The 20,274-nt window shown below is 50.1% G+C and overlaps 2 protein-coding genes across 5 annotated transcripts in view; one reads left to right on the top strand and one right to left on the bottom strand.

Moving 5' to 3' along the window:
- LOC119047012 (atherin-like) overlaps positions 1-4,935 on the bottom strand; it is a 17,382-nt gene extending 12,447 nt beyond the window's left edge. The window contains exon 1 of the mRNA XM_037142293.2: positions 4,306-4,935. Within this exon, the coding sequence (XP_036998188.2) occupies positions 4,306-4,935 (630 nt within the window). The remainder of the gene's footprint in view (positions 1-4,305) is intronic.
- KLHL36 (kelch like family member 36) lies at positions 4,397-20,274 on the top strand. 4 transcript variants are annotated; one of them, XM_037142413.2, is made up of 6 exons: positions 4,397-4,483; positions 4,804-4,907; positions 7,004-7,080; positions 11,308-12,381; positions 13,862-14,019; positions 14,861-20,274. In XM_037142413.2, the coding sequence occupies exons 3-6, from the start codon at positions 7,018-7,020 to the stop codon at positions 15,414-15,416; spliced, it is 1,851 nt and encodes a 616-aa protein (XP_036998308.1). In that variant the 5' UTR covers positions 4,397-4,483; positions 4,804-4,907; positions 7,004-7,017; the 3' UTR covers positions 15,417-20,274. The 4 variants fall into 4 exon arrangements, with proteins under 4 accessions (XP_036998308.1, XP_036998309.1, XP_053522643.1 ...); XM_037142414.2 differs by lacking the exon at positions 4,804-4,907 and having other exon boundaries at positions 4,401-4,483; XM_037142412.2 differs by lacking the exons at positions 4,397-4,483; positions 4,804-4,907 and adding an exon at positions 4,929-5,420.

Genomic DNA, 20,274 nt, shown 5'->3' with positions numbered 1-20,274 from the left:
AATTTGTTGTGTAAGCATAGCCTGATGGGACCTTAGAGCATGTGCTAAGGGCTTGGCGCCTTGCTTCACATGGAATCCCATCTCTCCTTGCACCTCCACCTCACCAGGATGGTTATTGGCCTGTTGCACCTCTGTCCCTGCCCTGTGGTCGGTATCACCCAGAGGGGGCCTGGGCACAGATGCAGGAAGGCATGAGGCCCCGGGTGCCTGTGAGGGTCTGCACGAGTCCCACAAACATCCCTGTACCAAAGGGAGCACGACATGAAATGGCAAATAAAATGCACCATGACAGGCTGAGAGGGAGACAGTGGAGGAAAGGAAAAAGGTTTCTTCCTGCTTTGTAAACAAGGGGACCTCCATTTTCATTTTGTACTGAACCCTGCAAATTATATAGCTGGCCCTGTTTTTATCTGATGGTGTCCAAACCTCAGAAGTGACAGGGTACTAAGCCACTGTCAGGGAGTTCCTACTAGTATAGCCTTTGGGGGTGGAGGAGGTCAGAGCCTTACGGACCTACAAGTCCACTGCACTATCAGACACATGCACAAAGGTGCATATGTGAAAATGTTCCCCTGCATTATTTACATGTAGTATGAAACCAGCCGAGTGCCCAATGATGAGGGGGGATGAATGCGTGACCCAAACCCAGGGATCAGACGCACTATCACAATCATATCGTAGAAGAGGACTTACTGACAGGAGGAAGACTCATGATATTTGCAAAAGGGATAAAAAAGCAGTTACTGCCCTGGCTGGTGTAGCTCAGTGGATTGAGTGCGGGCCTGTGAACCAAAGGAATGTGGTTCAATTCCCAGTCAGGGCACATGTAGGCCAGTTCCCAGCAGGGGACCCACAAGAGGCAACCATACATTAATATTTCTCTCCTTCTCTCTTTCCCTTTCCTTCTAAGGATAAATAAATAAAATCTAAAAAACAAAAAAGCAGTTACCAAAAGGCCCACACTGCATGACTTCATTGTCATGGACGCATGGAGAATATATATGCGTGGGGAAAATACTGGGCTGATTTACACTTAAATGCTGACAGCTGTTCTCCTTAGGTGGGTGATTTTCCTCCCTTTTGAACACGTCTGTGTTTTCCAAGTTCTCTGCGTGGAGCATGCATCCCTGTTATCCTCGTGCAGAAGCACCACAGTGTGGAGAGCAAGGTGAAGCCAGCAGAATGTGGAGCCAACTGCCTGGGTCCAAAGCCCAGCTCTGCTCTTTATGAGCTCTGTGATCTTGGGCAACTGATTTAACTTCTCTGGACCTCAGTTTCCACACCTGTAAACAGGGAAATGAACGGTACCCTCCTCAAAGGGTCAAGGAGATTGAGTGAGTTAATATGCAAAGGGAGCTTACATCAGTCTAGCACATTACATGTAAGTGTTATTATAGTAAACAAGGGGAAAAGATGCAGAGACAACAATACTGCCAGTTATTATTTTTGGATAGTGCAAAAGTACATGGTTTATTACATGGTTTATTTTTCCTTTTGGATTTTTATGTATTTCTCAACTGAAGATGCATTACTTTTTTAACTTGAGAGAAAATGCTAATTAAAGAAAAGAAAGTGAAAGGGCAGTTTACTAAGTGGTATTGGGGAAAACAGGATAAAGTTGGGCTAGCCAAGTCTATGCTTTTCAGGCCAAGGTCATGTGTGGATTCCTGTTTGTCCCAGGCCCTTACTGCAGGCTTCCCCCCAAGGTTGTGCATCTTCTCATTCATAAAGAACCCAACATCTGGGAAATGGATATCAATGTCAAGCTATAGGCTCTTAAAATATCTATGTCTAAATCTCTCTAGACAGATAGATATAGATAGATCCATATATACAGATATATAGTCACATTTATATTTATCTATTGCTAGGGAATCTTTAACTATAACTATAAAAACATACATCCCACCCAAACACTCTGAATATAACTCTGACACAAGACCAACCATAATTTGCTCATTTACTTGTTTGCCTCCTTCCCGAAGATCCCTGAAAGTGTCTTCTTTCTATCCCTGGCAGCTCCCACCATGCCTGCCAGATAGCAGGAAGTCCCTAAAAGTCTGCTGAATGATTTAATGAATAAAGTAGTGCATGGATTTATTTAACAGCAGAGATTTGTGTGTCAAGATACAGGCACAGAGCAAGATGTGGGATTTGATTTGTTTGCGGTGAACAGGGGTCAAGGAAGGGTCAGAGATGAGCATGTAAGGCTTCCGAGTACAAATGATGCCTGAATAAAGTATTCATAGAAAAGTGGAGAGAGCCCAGGCTGGTGTGGCTCAGTGGATTGGGTGCTGGCCTGCAAATCACAGGGTCGCTGGTTTGATTCCTAGTCAGGGCACATGCCTCAGTTGTGGGCCAGTCCCCCAGTGGGGGGCCCCGCAAGAGACAATCACACACTGATGTTTCTCTTCCTCCTTCCTTCTTTCTCTAGAAATATATAAATAAATAAAATATTTTTTTAAGTAGGGAGAGAGATGGGGCAGTGACACCATCATTTAAAAGATCCTCTAGGTGATTCCAGGGCTCACTCCCTTTAATTTACAATATATATACATTTCCCCCCTATACATTTATTTCTAAACAAATTAACTTTTTTGTATTTTACTTAATTATTCTTACAGAGAAAGAAAGGGATAGAAACATCGATGTGTGAGAGAGACATTGATTGGTTGCCCCTTGCATATTCCCCAGCAGGGGACCTGGCCCACAACCCAGGCAGGTGCCCTGACCAGGAACCAAACCGATGACCCTTTGCTTTGCAAGTGACACCCAACCAACTGAGCCACACCGGTCAGGGTTGAACAAATTAATATTCAATACAAATCCCAGACATAAAAAGTAAAAAAAAATCCCACAAAGGTAACACTTTCCAGAAAGATGTAGGATGTGGATGCGCAACAGACTGAACTAGGAATGGGAAGGCCCCATTCACAGATGAAGCCACTGAGGCTCAGAGGCAAAGCTCACTCAGAAGACAGCGATGGAACTTACCCATGGCCAACCCACCCCTCCTGTAGCCCAGAGACACAATCCTGCCACCGTTGCACAAATCTTTGTTATATCCTTGCTCTGCAGCAGAGGCAGCCTCTGGTGAGATGTGCTCCACAGAGGGTGGGAACAGTGCCAGGCCCGCCTGCTGAGGGGCTCCGGGGCACCTTGCTGGGACCCATCTGATGGGCCAAGTTGAGTGTTGTGTCTAGAAGAGAAGGAACAAAGAAAGGCCTTGAGGATGTGCCTGGCCATGCTGACCCCCTGCCTTTTTTTCTTTTCTGGCCCACCTTCATTGGCTGCATCTAGCCATGCTTTATGTGGCCCTGGAATCATGCTCTAGACACTTTCAGAAGACAGGGAACAGAAAAACAGAAGAGAGAGGTTTGGGTTTTGTTACCGCTTTATTGAGATATAAGTCCCATATAACATGCGGTGGTTTTTAGTTTAATCAGTAACTATCTGATATGTGAATATCAGAATGTGTGATAATCAATAATTGTCTAATTGCAGAACGTTTTCATCATCCTCTAAAGAAATTCCTTATTCTTTAACAGCCACACACACACCCATTCCTAGCCCCCTCTCCCCCAGCCCCTGGCAACCACTTAATCTACTTTCTGTTCCTACGGATTTGTGTGTTCTGGACGGTTCATACACATGGAATCGTGTAATGTGTGTCCATTCGTATCCACCTGCCTTCTTTCATTAAACATAATATTTCAAGGCTCATCTATGCTGTAGGTAGCAGGAGCTATTTCACAAATGGACAGGTTGATTGGCGATGGTTAACTTCATTCATTCCAAATATTCACTGAGCCAGCCCTGGCTGAGCCCAGCCACAGACCCGGTCCTGGAGGGTTTCTACTGGGGGAGACAGACAATAAGCCAATAAAAAAGAAAATGATTTAGAATATTAGATGATGGCAGGCGCTAAAGTAAGGTGTAAGGCTAAAAGAAGGGTGAAGAGAGAGAATGTGACTGAATAGAAAGGACAGCAAAGGCCTCCCTCTAGGGTGAACGCAGGGGACTTTCCGGCTAAGACTGAAATCAGGTGAGAGAGCGAAGATGCCATCGCCACGTTCGCTTCCCAGCACTCGCTCCCGCACAATTATCCGTTCCCTGGGGTCGGGGCCGGGACCTGTCCTGTCTCGTCCACGCCGTGTCCCCGCGCTTGGCACAGTGGGTGCCACAGAGCAGGCCGTGTGACTGTGGCCGCCCGGGGGCCGCGGGCCGAGCCGGGACCAGCCCCACAGCCCCGCGCACGCCGCCCGCCCCGGGCGCTGGCCCCGCCTCGGCGCCGCCTGAACCCACCTCCTCTCGGCCGCCGCCATTGGCCGCGCGCGCCTCCGCCCTCGGCCTTGCACTTCCTGGCGGAGCCATGGCTGCGCACCGGTTCGGCTCCGGGGCTCCTGCGCTCGCGCCCCGCGGCCCCGCCAGTCCGGCCCCGCCGCCGGGGGTCTCGGCGCCGCGCCCGTAGCGCGCCTCCCAGGTGGGCCTCCGCCAACGCGCCTCCGGCTCGGGACCCACCGGGCGCCGCGCGCCGTCGGGGGGCGGGGGGCGGGCCTGCCTGGGGACGACCCCGGCCGCTGCGAGTGCGACCCCCGCCCGGCCCACCCGCCGCCTCCCTTTGTGCTGGGGGAGGGTGTGCGGCGGCGCGGGGGGAGCCGGGGGAGGGGCGCCGCCGCCCCCGTAGGCGGGACAGGTGCGGCCTGTGCGGCGGCCCTCGCGGCCCAGGTGAGTGTCCCCGCGTCCCGCCGCGGGCGCCGGCCCGGGTTGCGTCCCGACTCCGCCTTCTCCGCCTCCTCGTAGCCGGCTCGAGCCTGCCTGGGCGGCCGTTGTGCCGGCGGTTCCGCCAGGGGGTGCCGGGTCCGAACGAGCCGCAGCCGCGTCCCCGGAGACTCTGCCGGTGACGGGTGAGTGCTGGCGGGCAGCCGCGTCCATCTCCCCAACGTTGTGTTTACCCGAGCGCTGAGGTCGAGCAGGGTCGGGGTCGAAACCCGGGTAAGAAACATTAGAGAAGAGGTTCCCTGGGGGCCCGCCCGTCCGGACGTGCCCTGTGTTCCCGTGTTTACGAGAAGATCTTTTATGCATAACTGGGGATCGTCGCTGGTCGTGTGGGTGGCCTTGATCCCCCTAGTCTGCTTTCAGGAAGCACGAAGGCAGCGGGCACCCAACACTTGTAGAAATCGGCCCCAACCCACTCGCCCGGAGACAAAAGGGAACCTACACAAGGGGAAACTCTCTCTAGAAATCTTGGCCTAGAAAAGAAAGCTTTTAGCACTCAGGGCGATTGGAGCCTTGGCTGTCTGCCTGGAGTGGTGGAGAGAGAGACCTGCAGCTTTCTGTGGTCTGACCTTGGGTGAGCCCCTCCTCCACCGGAGCCTAGGTGTCAGAAATGATGGGGCCAGCTGCCTTGGAGGGTGAAGGTGAGTCAAGGAAGTCAGGGGCGAATGTGGTTTCCTTCCCTTCTCTCTCTGAGCCCCCAAGCTGCTGAGGGGTCTGTCAGAAAAGAAAGGGGTGGCCATAGCTGGCCATTGTGTTCTAAAGTGGCTAATTCTTCAGAAGTCTAATCTCTTCCTTCCCCCGTGCAGTTGGACAGCATGGACTGTACCCGAAGTTACTCTTTGGGGAACACTAGGCCCCGGTGTGTCCGCAATTATCTTGAAACAATGGTGACTTTTTGTTACATTTTTTTTATTAGCAAAGGCCGTTTGTTCAGGTGGTAACAAATGGACTCTTCTCAACCTAGATAGCAGGGGAAGAAATCCTCTTTAAACCCTCAGTCCCAGTATGTAGCTTGTGCCTGCTGCACTGCTGGCCTAGCCCTACCTCTGTGTGCCCCACCTTACCCCAAAGTCCCCCAAAGCCTGGCTCTATGCTGTCAGCGAGTTGCTTGGCATTGCAAAGCTTGCAGAAACCTTAATGTCACCTGGCACACCAGCCCATTTCATAGACATGACCGTGAGGACGAGAGAGGTTAATACGCTTGTTTATCCTGAATGTTCCAGGCAGGGCAAAGGCCCCAGAAGGTTTCCTGCCTACAAGCTTGCATGTGTTTTTTTCTTTCTTCCTTCCCTTCCTTCCTTCCTTCCCCTCCCTCCCTCCCTTCCTTTTCCTTTCCCGTCCCTTCTTTTCTTTCTATTTTTTATGGCCAGGTGGAATAGCCTAGTGGTTAAGTGTATGGAAGCCATGCTGGGTTGGAATCCCAAGTCTTCCAGCTCCTTCCTGTGTGATGCTATCTGGTTACTTCCTCTCTCTGCTCTCAGTTTCCTCCTGCACAAACTGAGAGAAGTAATAGTGCTGGCCTCATGGGGTTATCGTAGGGATTCAGTACCCTACACTCTTAAGTGCTTAAGAAAGCACTTAAACCAGTACCTATGTCAAGAACATGTTTTACCCATCATCACTGCACCATGTCCTTAACTTCATCGTATTTTAGAAGTATGACTCTCAAGACTGGGTCACATTCGGCAGAGCATCACTAAGAAGGGCCCAGGTTTGGTTCCCAGCTGTTTACTAGCTATGTGACCTTTAACTCAGTAACCTCATCTGTAAAATGGAACACGTGACATCAGCCTGGCCAAATAGTTGTGGGGGTTAAATGAGACAGCACATGTAAATAAATCCCACAGCTTGGTTCCAGGGTCATTGTCTGGGCCCTGAAATGATAACTCTCGTCATTATAGCCTTGGTCTAGCCAAAGGCCTCTGTGAGATCAGGCATCAGAAGGTAGGTATTTGTAGGAGGTAGTTTAGCTAAAGACATGGTTTTGTTGGATTTTAGATGCCAAAGGAAGCCTTGTTAAATGTTCTAATTCTAATAACCTGATATTTTCAACTCACGGCCCCAGAGTTGCTTTGTATTGATGGTGCGCTGCTTCCTTGCCCTGTGTCTTCCATGTGACTGCTTCCACCCTCGTCGTTGCTATTGTCCAGCAGAGCTCGCAATTAATGAATGACCTAGAGTCCTAACTGTCACTGTGTGCTCAGAAATCCTGTTCTTGTTGTAGGACTGTCCTCTTTTATGATGGAGGGAAGCCGGCAGACAAGAGTGTCTCGACCCTACAAGATCAGCGAGTCTTCAAAGGTCTGTGGATGGTCGCTCGCCACCTGTGCAGAGTGCCTAGGAAGTGGGACGTTTTTCTGATGAGCTCATTTTGAACCGATGGGCTGGTTTTTTGTTCTTGGTGGTGGCGGTAATCTCCTTAGAGGCAGCACAGGCCAGGAGTGTAGGAACCTTAAAATCAGAGAGCTGGTTGTGTGAGGGATATTAGAGACATGACTCGTTTATTCTGCACCTCACCCCTGAGGTAGGTGGGACAGGATAAACGCTGTGGGATTGCCATTCCCCTCTGGGGGCTCGAGCTCCAAGGACAAGTCCATTGAGAAGCCAGTGCTGACCTTACAGCACAGGGCAGAACGTTGCATACGTTAAGGGCCCAGGATCTTCCCCCCTGGTGACTTTCTGAGTTCCCAGGAGTGCACGAGGGTGGCTTCCCAGGGCTGGGCTACCAACCTGTGTTACACTGGCTGCGTCAAAATCACGCTGGGAGAAGGTGAGGGGGAAGATGTCTCACTAGGTATGCGTATTTGCCACCCCCCCCCCCCCAGACCTGCTCAACTAAAGTCTGAGAGCTGAGCCTGGGAATCTACACCTTCAACAAACTCCTGCAGGGCCTGGCAGCAGCCCCGCCCCACAGCTGCTCTACTAGAGCAGGGGTTGTGGGACCAGTCTTCTGAACGGTTCTCCGTTACACCTGCCTCTTTATACTTACCAGTAACACCACCTTTCCCTCTTTTGGAGACTAAATTTTATGGTTATCTTAGATCAGCATTTTCAGGGAGACCAGTATTTTCCCCAAGGGAGTGGAATTGGTTCTTGGGATATGGAAAGAATTTTACCTGTTATGACTAAAGCACAGCTATGCATATAGTTACATGCATAGGTAATCAGAATATGTGTGATGTTAATAATTCATGGGGGCTATTAGAAAAAAATACCTTAAAAGACTGAAAAAGAAGGTTGAGAAAGAACCCATTAGATAAAGGGAGTTGTGAGCAGACTATAGATTTAAGAGAAAATGAGAGAAAGAGGTTCCACAGATGTGCATAAAAGAAAAACAGGGTGTAATTTTCAGAAGAGGCTGGTTCTCTGGAGAAACAGTCTCCTGTTTCCATTCGCGCTTACCGAGAAGGCTCTGCCAAGCCTGGCTTTATCTGCTGTGAAAACCAGGAAGGTCTCCCCGCGGTCTCAAAGGGGCTTTGTTCCAGGGCTTGGCTGAGCAGACAGCGCAGCTTTCTAAGTTTGATAGCACTGGAAATCTTTGTTCCTGAAAGCCAGATTCTGAATTGCTTTCTTTCTGAATTGAAGCTTTTAGAAGTAGGGTTCTCTTGGTTGATTGTACTTACGTTCCTAACTGTAAGTGTACCTTGATTTTCTAGCCATCAACACACTCATGTAGCCTGTACCCAGAATAAAAATAAAAGTTAAAATAAAAAATAATAATAATCGCCATGCCCTTCCAGTCTATACATTGCCATTCTCCCAACTTCCAACACTGCAGGTTTGCCCGCCCTTGAACTTTGTGTAAGTGAGTCAGGAGGTAGGTGCTCCTGTGTGCCTGGCTCCTTTCACTCAGCGTTATGATCTGAGATTTGCCCCAGTTGCTGTGGTAGATTGTCCCTTCTCCGTGCAGCAGAGTGTCCTATTGTGTGACCACCCGTTCATTTATCTGCTCTAAAAGGTGTCGATCCATTTCAATGCCGAGTGCTTTTTTTAATACGAAATCCCCATTCCTGCTGCATCTGTCCAGTGCTAGCTCCTGAGTATCTGTGTTTCTTCACCCACCTTGCCTTGCCTTCGATAAAGTCACTAATGTAGGAAATGAAGGGATAAACAAGGCTAATACCATCAGAGAATGTTGGGGGCTGGGGGCTCCGAAATTACGTGAAATGCTGCTGTAAAGGGGACATCTCTTATTGATGTTTCTTTAAAATTGGGGAATATTGGTCTGTTTTTTGAAAGTTCTCATCTCTGCAGCTACATTAAAATAATCAGAATCGGGCTGTCATCGAGACCCAGGTACAGAGTTAAATGTGCCTACTTAGCATGGAGACCCAGCTTTAGAAGCAGCGCTGCCCTTTTCCATGCCCTGGAGCAGATGGTTCCCCTCGGCAGCTGTCGTCCGGGCTTTCCCTGATCCCCAGCCCTTGGGGCTGTTTCTCTTTTTACACAGCAGCCTGGGGTCATGTGTATCCCCATTTAAGTGTGGAGCACCCCATCAGCTTAGAGACAACCAGGGGCACAGGGAGGGCAGACAGCCCGCCTGATGCCCCTCACTCCCTTCTCTCGGGACACCGAGCTTTCACTATTATAGGGCAGCCTGCTGCTGCGGTGCTTTTTAATTTCCTTTCTTCAGTCCACACCCGAGAGGGGCTCCAAGCCAGTGCGTGTTGGAGCTCAGGCCATTTCTGCTTAATTAGAAGCCAAAACCGGCTAACCTTGCTTTCTCTGCTACTAAGCAGAATAAATGGAGTTACCCCTATATGCAGCTTAGGAGAAACCATCCTGTAACAGAAGAGCAGTGGAGTCTGGCTCTCCAAACCTGGATGGGAAGGAAGCTTTAGGCAATATCCATCTGGTGTCCTCGTCAGAGTGTGAGGTCATTGTCCACTCCCGTAATGTAGACGGAGCAGTCGATGTTAGAATTAGCCAGATGAGGCAGAACCGCAGGGAAATAAAGGACCTCAACTGCACATGTGTTGGAAGCAGTGAGGAGCAGATTTGGAGGGGAAGAAAGAAATGAGACCCACTGCTCTAAGACACATGTGGACAAGGAACCTGTAAGAATTTGGCAACTTGTAAGCCAGTCACACAGCTGCTCACAACTCCTAAGCCCTCAGCCCACCTTCCTTTCTCCCACCATCTCCCCTCTTCACGCTTAGCGCCCAGCCAGCCCTTCTCCTCAGTTGCCTTCAAATGGACCAGCTCCCTAGCTGATATTTCTGAATGGCTTGTTTTTCTCTATATCGAATTTTCTTGTTGTTTTTATGGTGAGGAAATAAGGAAGTGCCCAGTATCCTGAAAGCCAGAAGCATGATTAGTCCTCCGTGGATCTAGAGATGATTCCCTAGGTCTGACGTATTTTCATGTCCTCAAAAAGCACATGCCAGGCATATAGCACCCAGTAAATGCCTCCTAACTTAAATTTATGGAATTAATTCATATGTTTTATTCATATTAATTGATTTGGTAATTCCAGTGTAGTGTGGTGATTACAAGTTTAGACTCTGGAATCAGACCTAGGTTCAAATCTTAGCCCTGATGCAGTCATTGTGGGGCTTTGGGCAAATTTCTCAATCTCTCTGGCCTCATTTTTCCTCATCCAGAAAATGGGCATTATGATAATAGACATTCCCTTGGAGGGTTTTTGTGATGCTCCAATGAGAGTGCAGGTCAAGTGCACAGCACAGTGCAGGGTACATATAAGCCCTCAGGAGAATACAGTGTTTTCACATTTTACACACATCGTATCTGTTCAGCCCCAGCAATGGCCGGCGAAGCCATGTTTCTGAAAGTAGGGTCTCCAGAGCACCTTAGTGTGGATCACTAGAAATGGGGGTCGCTGTGGCCTGACCATGTACCTTTCTAAGGCACAGAGAAAGCTGTCCTCCCTCAGCACAGAGCCTCGGTGGGGACTGACAGTCACAACAGCCTCCCTCGAGCAGGCTCTTTGCCATGACTGTCTCATGAACAACCCCCCACCCCCCAGAACCCGAGTGGTTACTACCCTCACCCTCACTTGTGTGATGAGGAAATGGAGGCTCAGAGCCTCCTCGTGGCTCAACCAAGATCACACAGCTGGAAGGTGGCAGTGCTGGGTGCAAACCCTGATTCTGTCTGACTGTGGAAGCTACATCTGGAGCCACTTCTCCATCCTGACAGGACAGCATTTTTCCAGTCTGTTCATGAACCACAGGAAGAATGGGAGGGAGGGAAGGAAGGAAGAAAGAAAACTTTTAGGAATCTGATTTATAAAGAAGGAAAAGAGGGAAATGAGGAAGAGAGAGGAGAAGGAAGGAAGGTTGCTTTTAGGAATTTTCGTTACAAGAAGGAGAAGAAGGAAGGATATGTATAACACATGCACACACTGTTTCCTGCAGTGCATTCTATCTTATTTCTCATTCTCCTTCAGTCCACTGTGTTTAAAATGCTGGTCGTGTCCCACTAGACGGACTCCTGCAGCTGTGGGTGGGTCGCGGTTGGTGTGCTTCCTCTCTCTGGGCCCAGGTGCAATCAGGTGCTCTTCCACAGGTATACCGCTGGGCTGAGCACTCCACTACAGTGCTGCAGCGGCTGAATGAACAGCGTCTACATGGCCTCTTCTGTGACATTGTCCTGGTGGCTGACGAGCAGCGCGTGCCGGCTCACCGCAACCTGCTGGCTGTGTGTAGCGACTACTTCAATTCCATGTTCACCCTGGGCATGCGTGAGGCCTTCCAGAAGGAGGTGGAGCTGATTGGTGCCTCCTACATTGGCCTCAAGGCCGTGGTGGACTTCTTGTATGGCGGAGAGTTGGCGCTGGACGGCGGCAACATTGACTACATCCTGGAGACGGCCCACCTGCTGCAGATCTGGACTGTGGTGGATTTCTGCTGTGAGTACCTGGAGCAGGAGGTGAGTGAGGACAACTACCTGTATCTGCAGGAGCTGGCCTCCATCTACAGCCTTAAGCGGCTGGATGCCTTCATTGATGGCTTTATCTTGAGCCACTTTGGCACGCTGTCCTTCACGCCCGACTTCCTGCAGAACATTTCCATGCAGAAGCTGTGCGTCTACCTGAGCAGCAGCGAGGTGCAGCGGGAATGCGAGCATGATCTGCTGCAGGCCGCCCTGCAGTGGCTGACACAGCAGCCGGAGCGCGAGGCCCATGCCTACCAGGTGCTGGAGCATATCCACTTCCCGCTCATCCCCAAGAATGACCTGTTGCACCGAGTCAAGCCAGCTGTGTGCTCACTGCTGCCCCGGGAGGCCAACTGCGAAGGCTTTATCGAGGAGGCCGTGTGCTACCACAACAGCCTGGCAGCCCAGCCGGTCATGCAGACCAAGCGCACGGCGCTTCGCACCAACGAGGAGTGCCTGCTATTTGTGGGCGGCGAGGTCTCTGAACGGTGTCTGGAGCTCAGTGATGACACCTGCTATCTGGACGCCAAGAGTGAGCAGTGGGTCAAGGAGACACCCCTGCCAGCCCGGCGGAGCCACCACTGTGTTGCCGTGCTGGGGGGGTTCATCTTCATCGCTGGTGGCAGCTTCTCGAGGGACAATGGAGGGGACGCAGCGTCCAATCTTCTTTATAGGTATGACCCCCGCTGTAAACAGTGGATCAAGGTGAGATTAAAGCCAGATTCTTTCTTTACTCTTGAGGACTTTCAATCTCTCTAACCTAGCCTTGACTGCCCCTCCCTTCTCTCTGTCCTTGACCAGTTCCCGCTTGTGAATAAGGAGTAATGATAAAGTGATGATGAGCCACCTAGTTCCCACCCTCCCCTGTGCCCGCATGAGGGCTGACCTTCTGCAGGGTCAGTCTGCAGCTTTAGAAACATTCTACGTCTGCAGTATCTGATACAGTGGCTACAAACAATTTGTGGCAACTGGGCTCTTGAAATGTAGCCAGTAGGACTGAAGGACTGAATTTTCAGTTAGGTTTCACTTTAACTAATTTACATCTGCGTGTCAAAGCCCACAGAAGGCTGGTGGCAACCTTATCAGATAGCACCAATCTAGAGTTGACCCCTAGTTCAAACTCTTCCCTGTGGCTCAGAATCTCTGCCAAGCTCCACTTTCGGAAGGGTCCGGGGCTGGCTTTCGTAGGCCATGAAGGCTCACACCTTTGGCAAGTGTGGCAACTAAGTCCAGGAAGAGCACTGGTCTTGGCGTGAGACCTGAGCTCACATCCCAGTTTGGCTAGAGCGCAGCTGGGCATTTCATCCTTGTACCATGTCCTCTCCAAATTTCAGCTTCTCCCTCTGGAATGGGTGGAGGGACATTGACCCTCCGGGGTCAGGGGTTGTAGCTCACGTGACCTGGCAGGTGCTCGGCAGAGGGAGGGTGCTCCTTTGTTCCACGAACACCTGTCCAGGCCACATCCATTAAAGTCGGCCTCAGTCTTTATACTTGCACCTCTGATTTTACTTGGTGTTTTTCTGAGCTCAGAAGTCAGAATGGACTCTGGTGATCTTTGGCATTAATTCTCAGAAATCTAAAACCACCCACCAAGGTGTAAGTGCTGCTGAGAAAAAGGGGCTCCGAGCTTTGGAGCCCATCCCTGAAAGCTTCGCCGCCATGGCAGCCTGAACGTACGGGCTCCACGGGGCTGTGCTGCTTTGTGTGTGCTGCTTGGATTCTTTTTTAAAGTGGGCCTTCTGCTTTGTAATTCCTCCTGAGTGCCACTTTTTGCCTGTTAACGTGGATGGTGATCAGCATTAATTTAAAAACTATCTGATGAGAGTGGCAAGAGGAAAAGTGAATTTTTAATTCAGGAAATCACTAAATTAGCCATTGTGAACTGCATGTCCTACAGAATTCACGTATACAAGGCTAGACACGTGGCCAAACAAGTTTGGGGAGCCGTGTCCTCCAGACCCTTCCTGGGGGTTTGCAGTGTCTCGGGGGTCCTTGGGAACTCCGGGAAGTCCCTGCCAAAGAGCCTTCTTTCTTGACGTTTGGCTCCCTTTCCCCAAACTCACTTGGCCGCTGCCTCCCCTTCCTAGTCTTGAGTGGTCCATAGGACACCTTTGGGGAGTGACACTAGATGTTGACGCTGTCCTGGGGTTGGGGAAGGGAAGGTACAGGTGTGGTGCCTTCACAGGTGGCCTCCATGAACCAGCGTCGTGTGGATTTCTACCTTGCCTCCATTGAAGACATGCTAGTGGCCGTCGGTGGCCGGAACGAGAATGGAGCGCTCTCTTCAGTAGAGACTTACAGTCCCAAGACCGACTCCTGGTCCTACGTGGCTGGCTTGCCCAGGTGATTGGGGATTTTGTGGCAGACTTCAAAGGTGACGACTTCGGAGTTACAATTCAGGCCACCTCACTTTCTGGATTTTCTGGCCTCTAATTCAAGGGAGAATTTCCTTGCTTGTAAATAGCTGGGTAGACCGTGAGGGGCAAGTGGCCTGGTGGTGATGAGTTGGGCTCCTGTTCTGGGCCATTCGAGTGCAAGTGTCAGCTCTGCCGTTGAGACAGACATCCCTCAGTGTCTGAGTCCGTTCGCTTCCTGAGTTCACGGTGCAGGCCACCACCCCGGAAGAATTGCACAGAAGAGCTTCCCTGCCCTGCGATCCCTGGTGCTCCACTCCCCCGTCCCTCCCCTTCCTCCGAGCTGCTGGCCCCCACCGACCCTTTTCCGTCCCCACAATCTCGACTTCTCCGAAACGCCTTCAGGTTGGCACTTGGTTGCGTCCCCCACTTGTTAAGTAGTCGGCCAGGAACGTGCATCGCCTCCACGAGTGCTGGTGCTGTTTTCAGCCCTTATCAGAAGGCTGGCAGTCCGCAGTTAGTGCCCATTTTTCAGGTGGGAAATGGAGGGGGCAGAGCCGGGGATTCTCTCCCGGGCAGTCTGACGGCAAAGCCGTCTGTTTACCCGCCCTGCCCTGCCGCTCCCTGTGCGGTGACGGCTGCCATCCACAAAGTAATCACAGGGTGCCTGCCCCTGTGTTATCCCCTTAAATCCCCACAAACCCCAGAGGGGACAGGTTGTCCCCTTTTGCAGAGGAAAAGTCTGAGGCCTTGGCAATGAAGGCCCAGCCCAGGGTGGCGCCGAGGCCCTCATCGTCTCTCTGTCCACCCATCCATCCATCTCTCCACAGGTTCACATATGGCCATGCGGGCACCATCTACAAAGACTTCGTGTACATCTCGGGGGGCCATGACTACCAGATCGGTCCCTACCGCAAGAACCTGCTGTGCTACGACCACCGGACAGACGTGTGGGAGGAGCGCCGGCCCATGATCACCGCGCGGGGCTGGCACAGCATGTGCAGCCTGGAGGACCGCATCTACTCCATCGGGGGCAGCGACGACAGCGTGGAGTCCATGGAGCGCTTCGACGTGCTGGGCGTCGAGGCCTACAGCCCGCAGTGCAACCAGTGGACCCGAGTGGCCCCTCTGTTGCACGCCAACAGCGAGTCCGGCGTGGCCGTGTGGGAGGGCCGCATTTACATCCTGGGCGGCTACAGTTGGGAGAACACAGCCTTCTCCAAGACGGTCCAGGTGTACGACCGAGAGAAGGACAAGTGGAGCAAAGGCACTGACCTGCCCAAGGCCATTGCCGGCGTGTCCGCCTGCGTCTGTGCCCTGAAGCCGCGGCTGGAGGACAAGAAGAAGAAGGGCAAGGCCAAGAGGCACCAGGACCGGGGCCAGTGACCCCTCCCGTGCCTGCTGGGGCCTTGTCCCCACCGCCACCTCCCGAGTGTCTGTAGACCAGCAGCAACTTCCTAGAACCCTGGAACCATTATGCACCACTTAGCAGCTTTTTTTTACTTTTATGATTCTCGGTATTTCTATGATATCAGCGTAACCAATTAAATATTCTACATAACTTTACATATTATTTTGCTTGAATAATTAAACCTGGGCCTAGACAGGAAATAATATCCCCTTATGTCTGCTCAGGGCTTCTCCCCACGTTACAAATCTTTGGGGGTCCTCCCAACCATCCCCCTGAGAGTGGCTGGGGCAGGGGTGGTGCAGAAGTCCTTGGAGTGAGGCTGGAGGCTTCGGCGGGACATTTCAGGTCCTCTAGTTTCTGCCTCTCCAAACCTGGCTGGTCTTTTAAAAATGCCAGTTCCTGGGCCCTGCCTCAGAATAAAACTACCAGAAGTGGTAGGGGAGTGGCTGGAAACTGTTTTAACCGGTTCCTGGAATGACTGAGCATTGTTTGGGAGTCACTGGCAAGGTCAAGTGTAGTCATTTTTATAAGCGGGGACACAGGGACCCTGAGAGGGTGGAGGAGCAACCAAGGGTCACCGGCTCACCAGACAAGTAAGGCTTGGAACTTCTCACCTGGGAGGTGTCAGGTAACTTGTTTCTGAACACTCTGTTTTCCTGGTTGGTACTCTTCCTGAAGCTAAAGGGTGTAGGTGATCAGGGAGGAAGGAGAAAAAGGCATGAAGCTCTTTCTAAAGATTCTGTAATTTGCCCTTTTTTAACCTTTTTCCCGGCACCCACTGTTTCTGATGCGCTGAGCCCCTAGATCTACATTCCTTTCTCAGGAAAGAAAAAGGGAGCGCCCTTGAGTTTGCCATTGTCCTTTGTGACTCTGGCTCCTAGAAGCATTGAAGGCTTTTACATGAGTGAGCACACGTTAACCCCTCAGAAGGTTGAGGGTCTCCCCAACTCACCCACTCAAGGGGCCGACCCTGGTCCCAGCTGTCTGCTGCTAAGTATAAGTAGTTTTGTGCTGCTGGGCAAATTCTGTAACAAGCCTTGAGCTGTTTCCTCATTCATTAAGTGACAGAATTCAATGAAACCGTGGCCAGGCCCCTCCCAGGGTTTAAGCTATTGCAGTCTATATAAGCTGTTGAAATATTTGGCACCTCCTTTTCAGATGTGTGGGCGCCGAGCATGGATTTCTGCAGTCACTAGAACATCAGGAGTATATGCCCTTTAAGGAGAGTTTGAGACTCATGCCCAAGGTGCTGTGTCCAATATGATATGATGGGAGGAGAGGAATGTGATCAGGTTTAATCACAAGCCGGAGGAAGCATTAGTGATCTGTGTCTTAGCAGCGATCGGTTGCAGAGAGGAGAAAACTTGAAGATGTGGGGTTAACATTGATACTAGACTATGAATCTCAGTTACCTTTATTTCTTTCTTTTTGCCTCTACTGCACTTCCTTTCCTTGCCTTCAAGGTTTACCATGATTTTGAGAACAACCAGGAGAGCTGAGAATGGGCGTTTAAAGCTTCAGTACCCACATTGCCCTCCATCGCTAGTTGGGCAAGCAGTGTGCGTAGTTAGCCAAGTTCTGGTATGTGGGAGTCCCTAGAGGCTTAAAAACTGTTGAGAAGTTGTGCAAGGCACACATACAGACCAACGAAAAAACTGCACTCTTGTGGCTTGACAGCCCTTCTGTGTATTGAAGGCTCTGAGAAGTCCTGCATTAACTGCTAACCCTCCATCAACCAGCACCAAACTTCACTGAGCCTGAAACCCTTTTGTTGTCTTGTGCCTAGTCTCAGCCCTCCATGAAACAGGTTTTGGAGAACTTCTACCGACTTCGGGATAGCTTAGCACCTTCCTATTCCAGGAGAGGTTTCATCACTTGAAGACGCTTCACAAGGCAGAAAAAATACGGTCTTTTCTCCCCTGCTCAGCCCAAGTCGTAAACCAAGTGGTGGTCAACCAGAACCCAGAGGCAGGTGGGGAAGCGCTCTTAGAAAGACCGTGCTTTATGGAGACAAATGACTTTGACCTTGGGGAGAGGGCAACCATCAGTTTTCAGCTTAAGCCAGCTGCATTTTTGACTACCGAGACGTGTCCCAGGATGCAGGCCTCTGGCCTCTTTTCTGACTTGTGCCTTCGTTAATCACAGTGTCCTGCACTGAATATTTTTTGGTGTCTCTCGTTCCGTTGTGAAGGCAGTTTGTAACCTACGTGGCGTAGAAGCTAATATTGAGGTTGAGGGGAAGTTTCTTTAAAAGTGGACTCATGTGGACCAACATCAAATTGGTGGCGGCTCCACTTACAGTAAGAAAGCTTTTCAAGCTCATCGGGGTCAGTGGGAAAGAGCGCCATGACTGTGACCGCGGGGGGGCCTGGACGTGGGAACGCCAAGTGGCGGGGCCCCTGCGGGTTTTTGTCATCCATGTTTTGAGATGGAAATCACTCCACTGTGCAGTCCAACTAAGAACGGAAGAAAATGGCTTTTAACTCGGTTTGGCAGAGCTTGGGGCTGTGCTTAGGTCAATGGCCGTTTGAACTGCATAATCTCGAAGGTGTTTCAAACTGAAGTGACAAAGACCCAGATTCTTGCAGGCCGCCATCTTGAGACAAAAACGGCAACACTCGCTATTGTCCTATTAAACTGTAGATGTTTCAAGCTGAATTTTGAGGATATCTCTGATCAGTTGTTTTGTTTTGTTTTTTAGTCTTTCAAAATAAGGATGGTGGACTTTTATTCAGGTTTTTTTTTCTTTCACTTTTAAAGCACTAGAGTTTTAACTTCATATTAGTTGTAGGTTTTGAGTTTGATCCTCAGTTAGAATCCTGTTTGCATGAGACATAAATGGAATAATGGACAGGGATAGAAAAGCTGGAGAAACCCCTGTCCCTTGTGGTGGGCTTTCTGCTGTCTCAGCAACTTGCTTGTACGGATGGCTCAATCAGTATTTGTAACATTCTGCCCTTTGGATAGACTGCCCGGTAGGGCTTCTAGATCTTGAGCCAAGCTGAAAACTTCATGCATGTATTATATACTGAATGTTCCCCTGCCCCTGATGGGGAAGGTGACCTGGCCTCAGTGTGACTTTGTAACAAACCCCAGAAGCCAGCCCTGAGGGGTGTTCAGTTTAGGGTGGGAACCCAAATGCCAAATGGGGGTGGAGTCCCTCCCCTGAGGTCCAGGGTCTCACTCTGTGAGTTCAGGTGAGTTCAGCCGTGGTTCAAAGCACCTGGCTCCACGTGTGACGTTTGGTAATGTGAGCGATGTGGGATGGGAGAGGCCCCCCACCCCCTTACAGAGTTACCAGCCTGTCTCTACCCTGGTCCTCCATGGCATGCGCTTGGCTAGCTCCAGCCTGAGCAGCACCTCACAGGCCCATTAGCTCTTGGAGTTTTGGGCTAGACTCTCAAACTGCTGGTCCCTAACCTGGACAGGTAGTTCCAGCGGTGGCCTGGACATCCTCGCTGTCTCTGCAGATATGGAGTGTCTTCAGAGGGGAGGGCACGATGTCCTGCAGTTTAGGACAAACCTTTGTAGTATAGGGCAGCTCCGTAGGTACCTGGAGATCCTGCCGAGTACATCTGCCAAGCCTGGCAGTTTTTACAGTTTTTTGAAATGTTTTGATACTTTTTGATACCATTTGCTAATAACCGTTTTGTAGGTTGCCTGCCGGGGTTTTCCACCTCACCCCTATCCCCTCCCCCTTGAGCTTGCAATAGACAGCAAATGTCCTGTGGTCAGTGCCAGGATATTGCCACGCGGCTTTGTATTGGATCTTGCTCTCCTCTGTGGCCGTGATCTGATACAACTCTTGAATTTTGTAAGGTCACACATGGCCCCTGAGTATGACCATGACCGTCTTAGGCTCCCAACTGAGCAAGAGGACACTGACTTGCCAAGAGGAGGACACTCTTACTCCCTGAATAGTTGTCCTGCACTTCTTCCAAAGCTCCTACCTCAGCAGTGCGCACGGAGTTGAAAAGATGCCTGAGGACAGACTCATAGATCACCTTTCTCATACGGGTCATTTCTCCACCCAGGGCATGGCTGGGGTCCCGATCCAATCTCATCCACCCCTTGTTTTAAAGAAATTTTAACGTGAAGTCCATGAAATCTGTAAGAGTGAGCCATCCTGCACTTTATAGAATTATTGCCCTCAGCATTGGAGGATGTTAATTTCTTTTCTTTTTTTTTCTAATGTGAATATAATTGGTGGCTTCTAAGGATGTTCTGGGGATCTCAAATTTGTCTTTGGTTGCCTTAGTTCAAAGAGTTGAATGAATGTGCAAATCTGGTGGGGGGTGGGGGGAGAGCAGCAGGGAGAACCTTGCAGGTCAGTTTTCTTTGAAAAAAGAAACTCCACCCTTTCAAATTTACCTAAAGCCATCTTGACAGATTTCCTTACAATTGAAGGATGAATAAAGAAAGTCCTTTGGATAGATTGAAGTTAATCATTACCACCAGCCTTCTGTCAAAATTAGTAAGATATTTGACGAGTAATTCATTGGGTATGTTCCGGCTACTAATGTTACCAAAATCTGTAATTGTGTGTTTGTTTTTTAATTTGCTGCCTTTGTATTTGTAACTTTATGACACTCAAAGCTTTTCTGTGACTTATTTCTTTTTAATTAATTTCCTGCATGTTTTTTTTCTTTAATTCTATACAGAGTACTCAATTCTTGAAATACATTAAAATGATTTGCCTGCTAGGGTATGGCTTATTTTATAATTACATTCCTAGTCTTGTGTGGTTATTGTAATGATCTTTAGTCTTATTTTCTCTGCCCAAATAAAAAAGAACCCCTTGCATGTTGAGACCAAATATAATTTGGAAATTAA

The sequence above is a fragment of the Artibeus jamaicensis genome, unplaced genomic scaffold, assembly GCF_021234435.1.
Source record: "Artibeus jamaicensis isolate MK-2021 breed Jamaican fruit bat unplaced genomic scaffold, CSHL_Jam_final contig_464, whole genome shotgun sequence".
In the NCBI taxonomy this organism is placed as follows: Eukaryota; Metazoa; Chordata; class Mammalia; order Chiroptera; family Phyllostomidae; genus Artibeus; species Artibeus jamaicensis.
The sequence above is the reverse complement of the archived record's forward strand: the minus strand, read 5'-3'. Positions and strand labels throughout refer to the sequence as shown.

Coding starts and splice junctions, on each gene's coding strand:
- KLHL36 (XM_037142412.2), top strand. CDS start 5,390: ATGATGGGGCCAGCTGCCTTGGAGGGTGAAG. Junction 7,081..11,307: donor AGATCAGCGAGTCTTCAAAG/GTCTGTGGATGG, acceptor GCTCTTCCACAG/GTATACCGCTGGGCTGAGCA. Junction 12,382..13,861: donor GCTGTAAACAGTGGATCAAG/GTGAGATTAAAG, acceptor GTGCCTTCACAG/GTGGCCTCCATGAACCAGCG.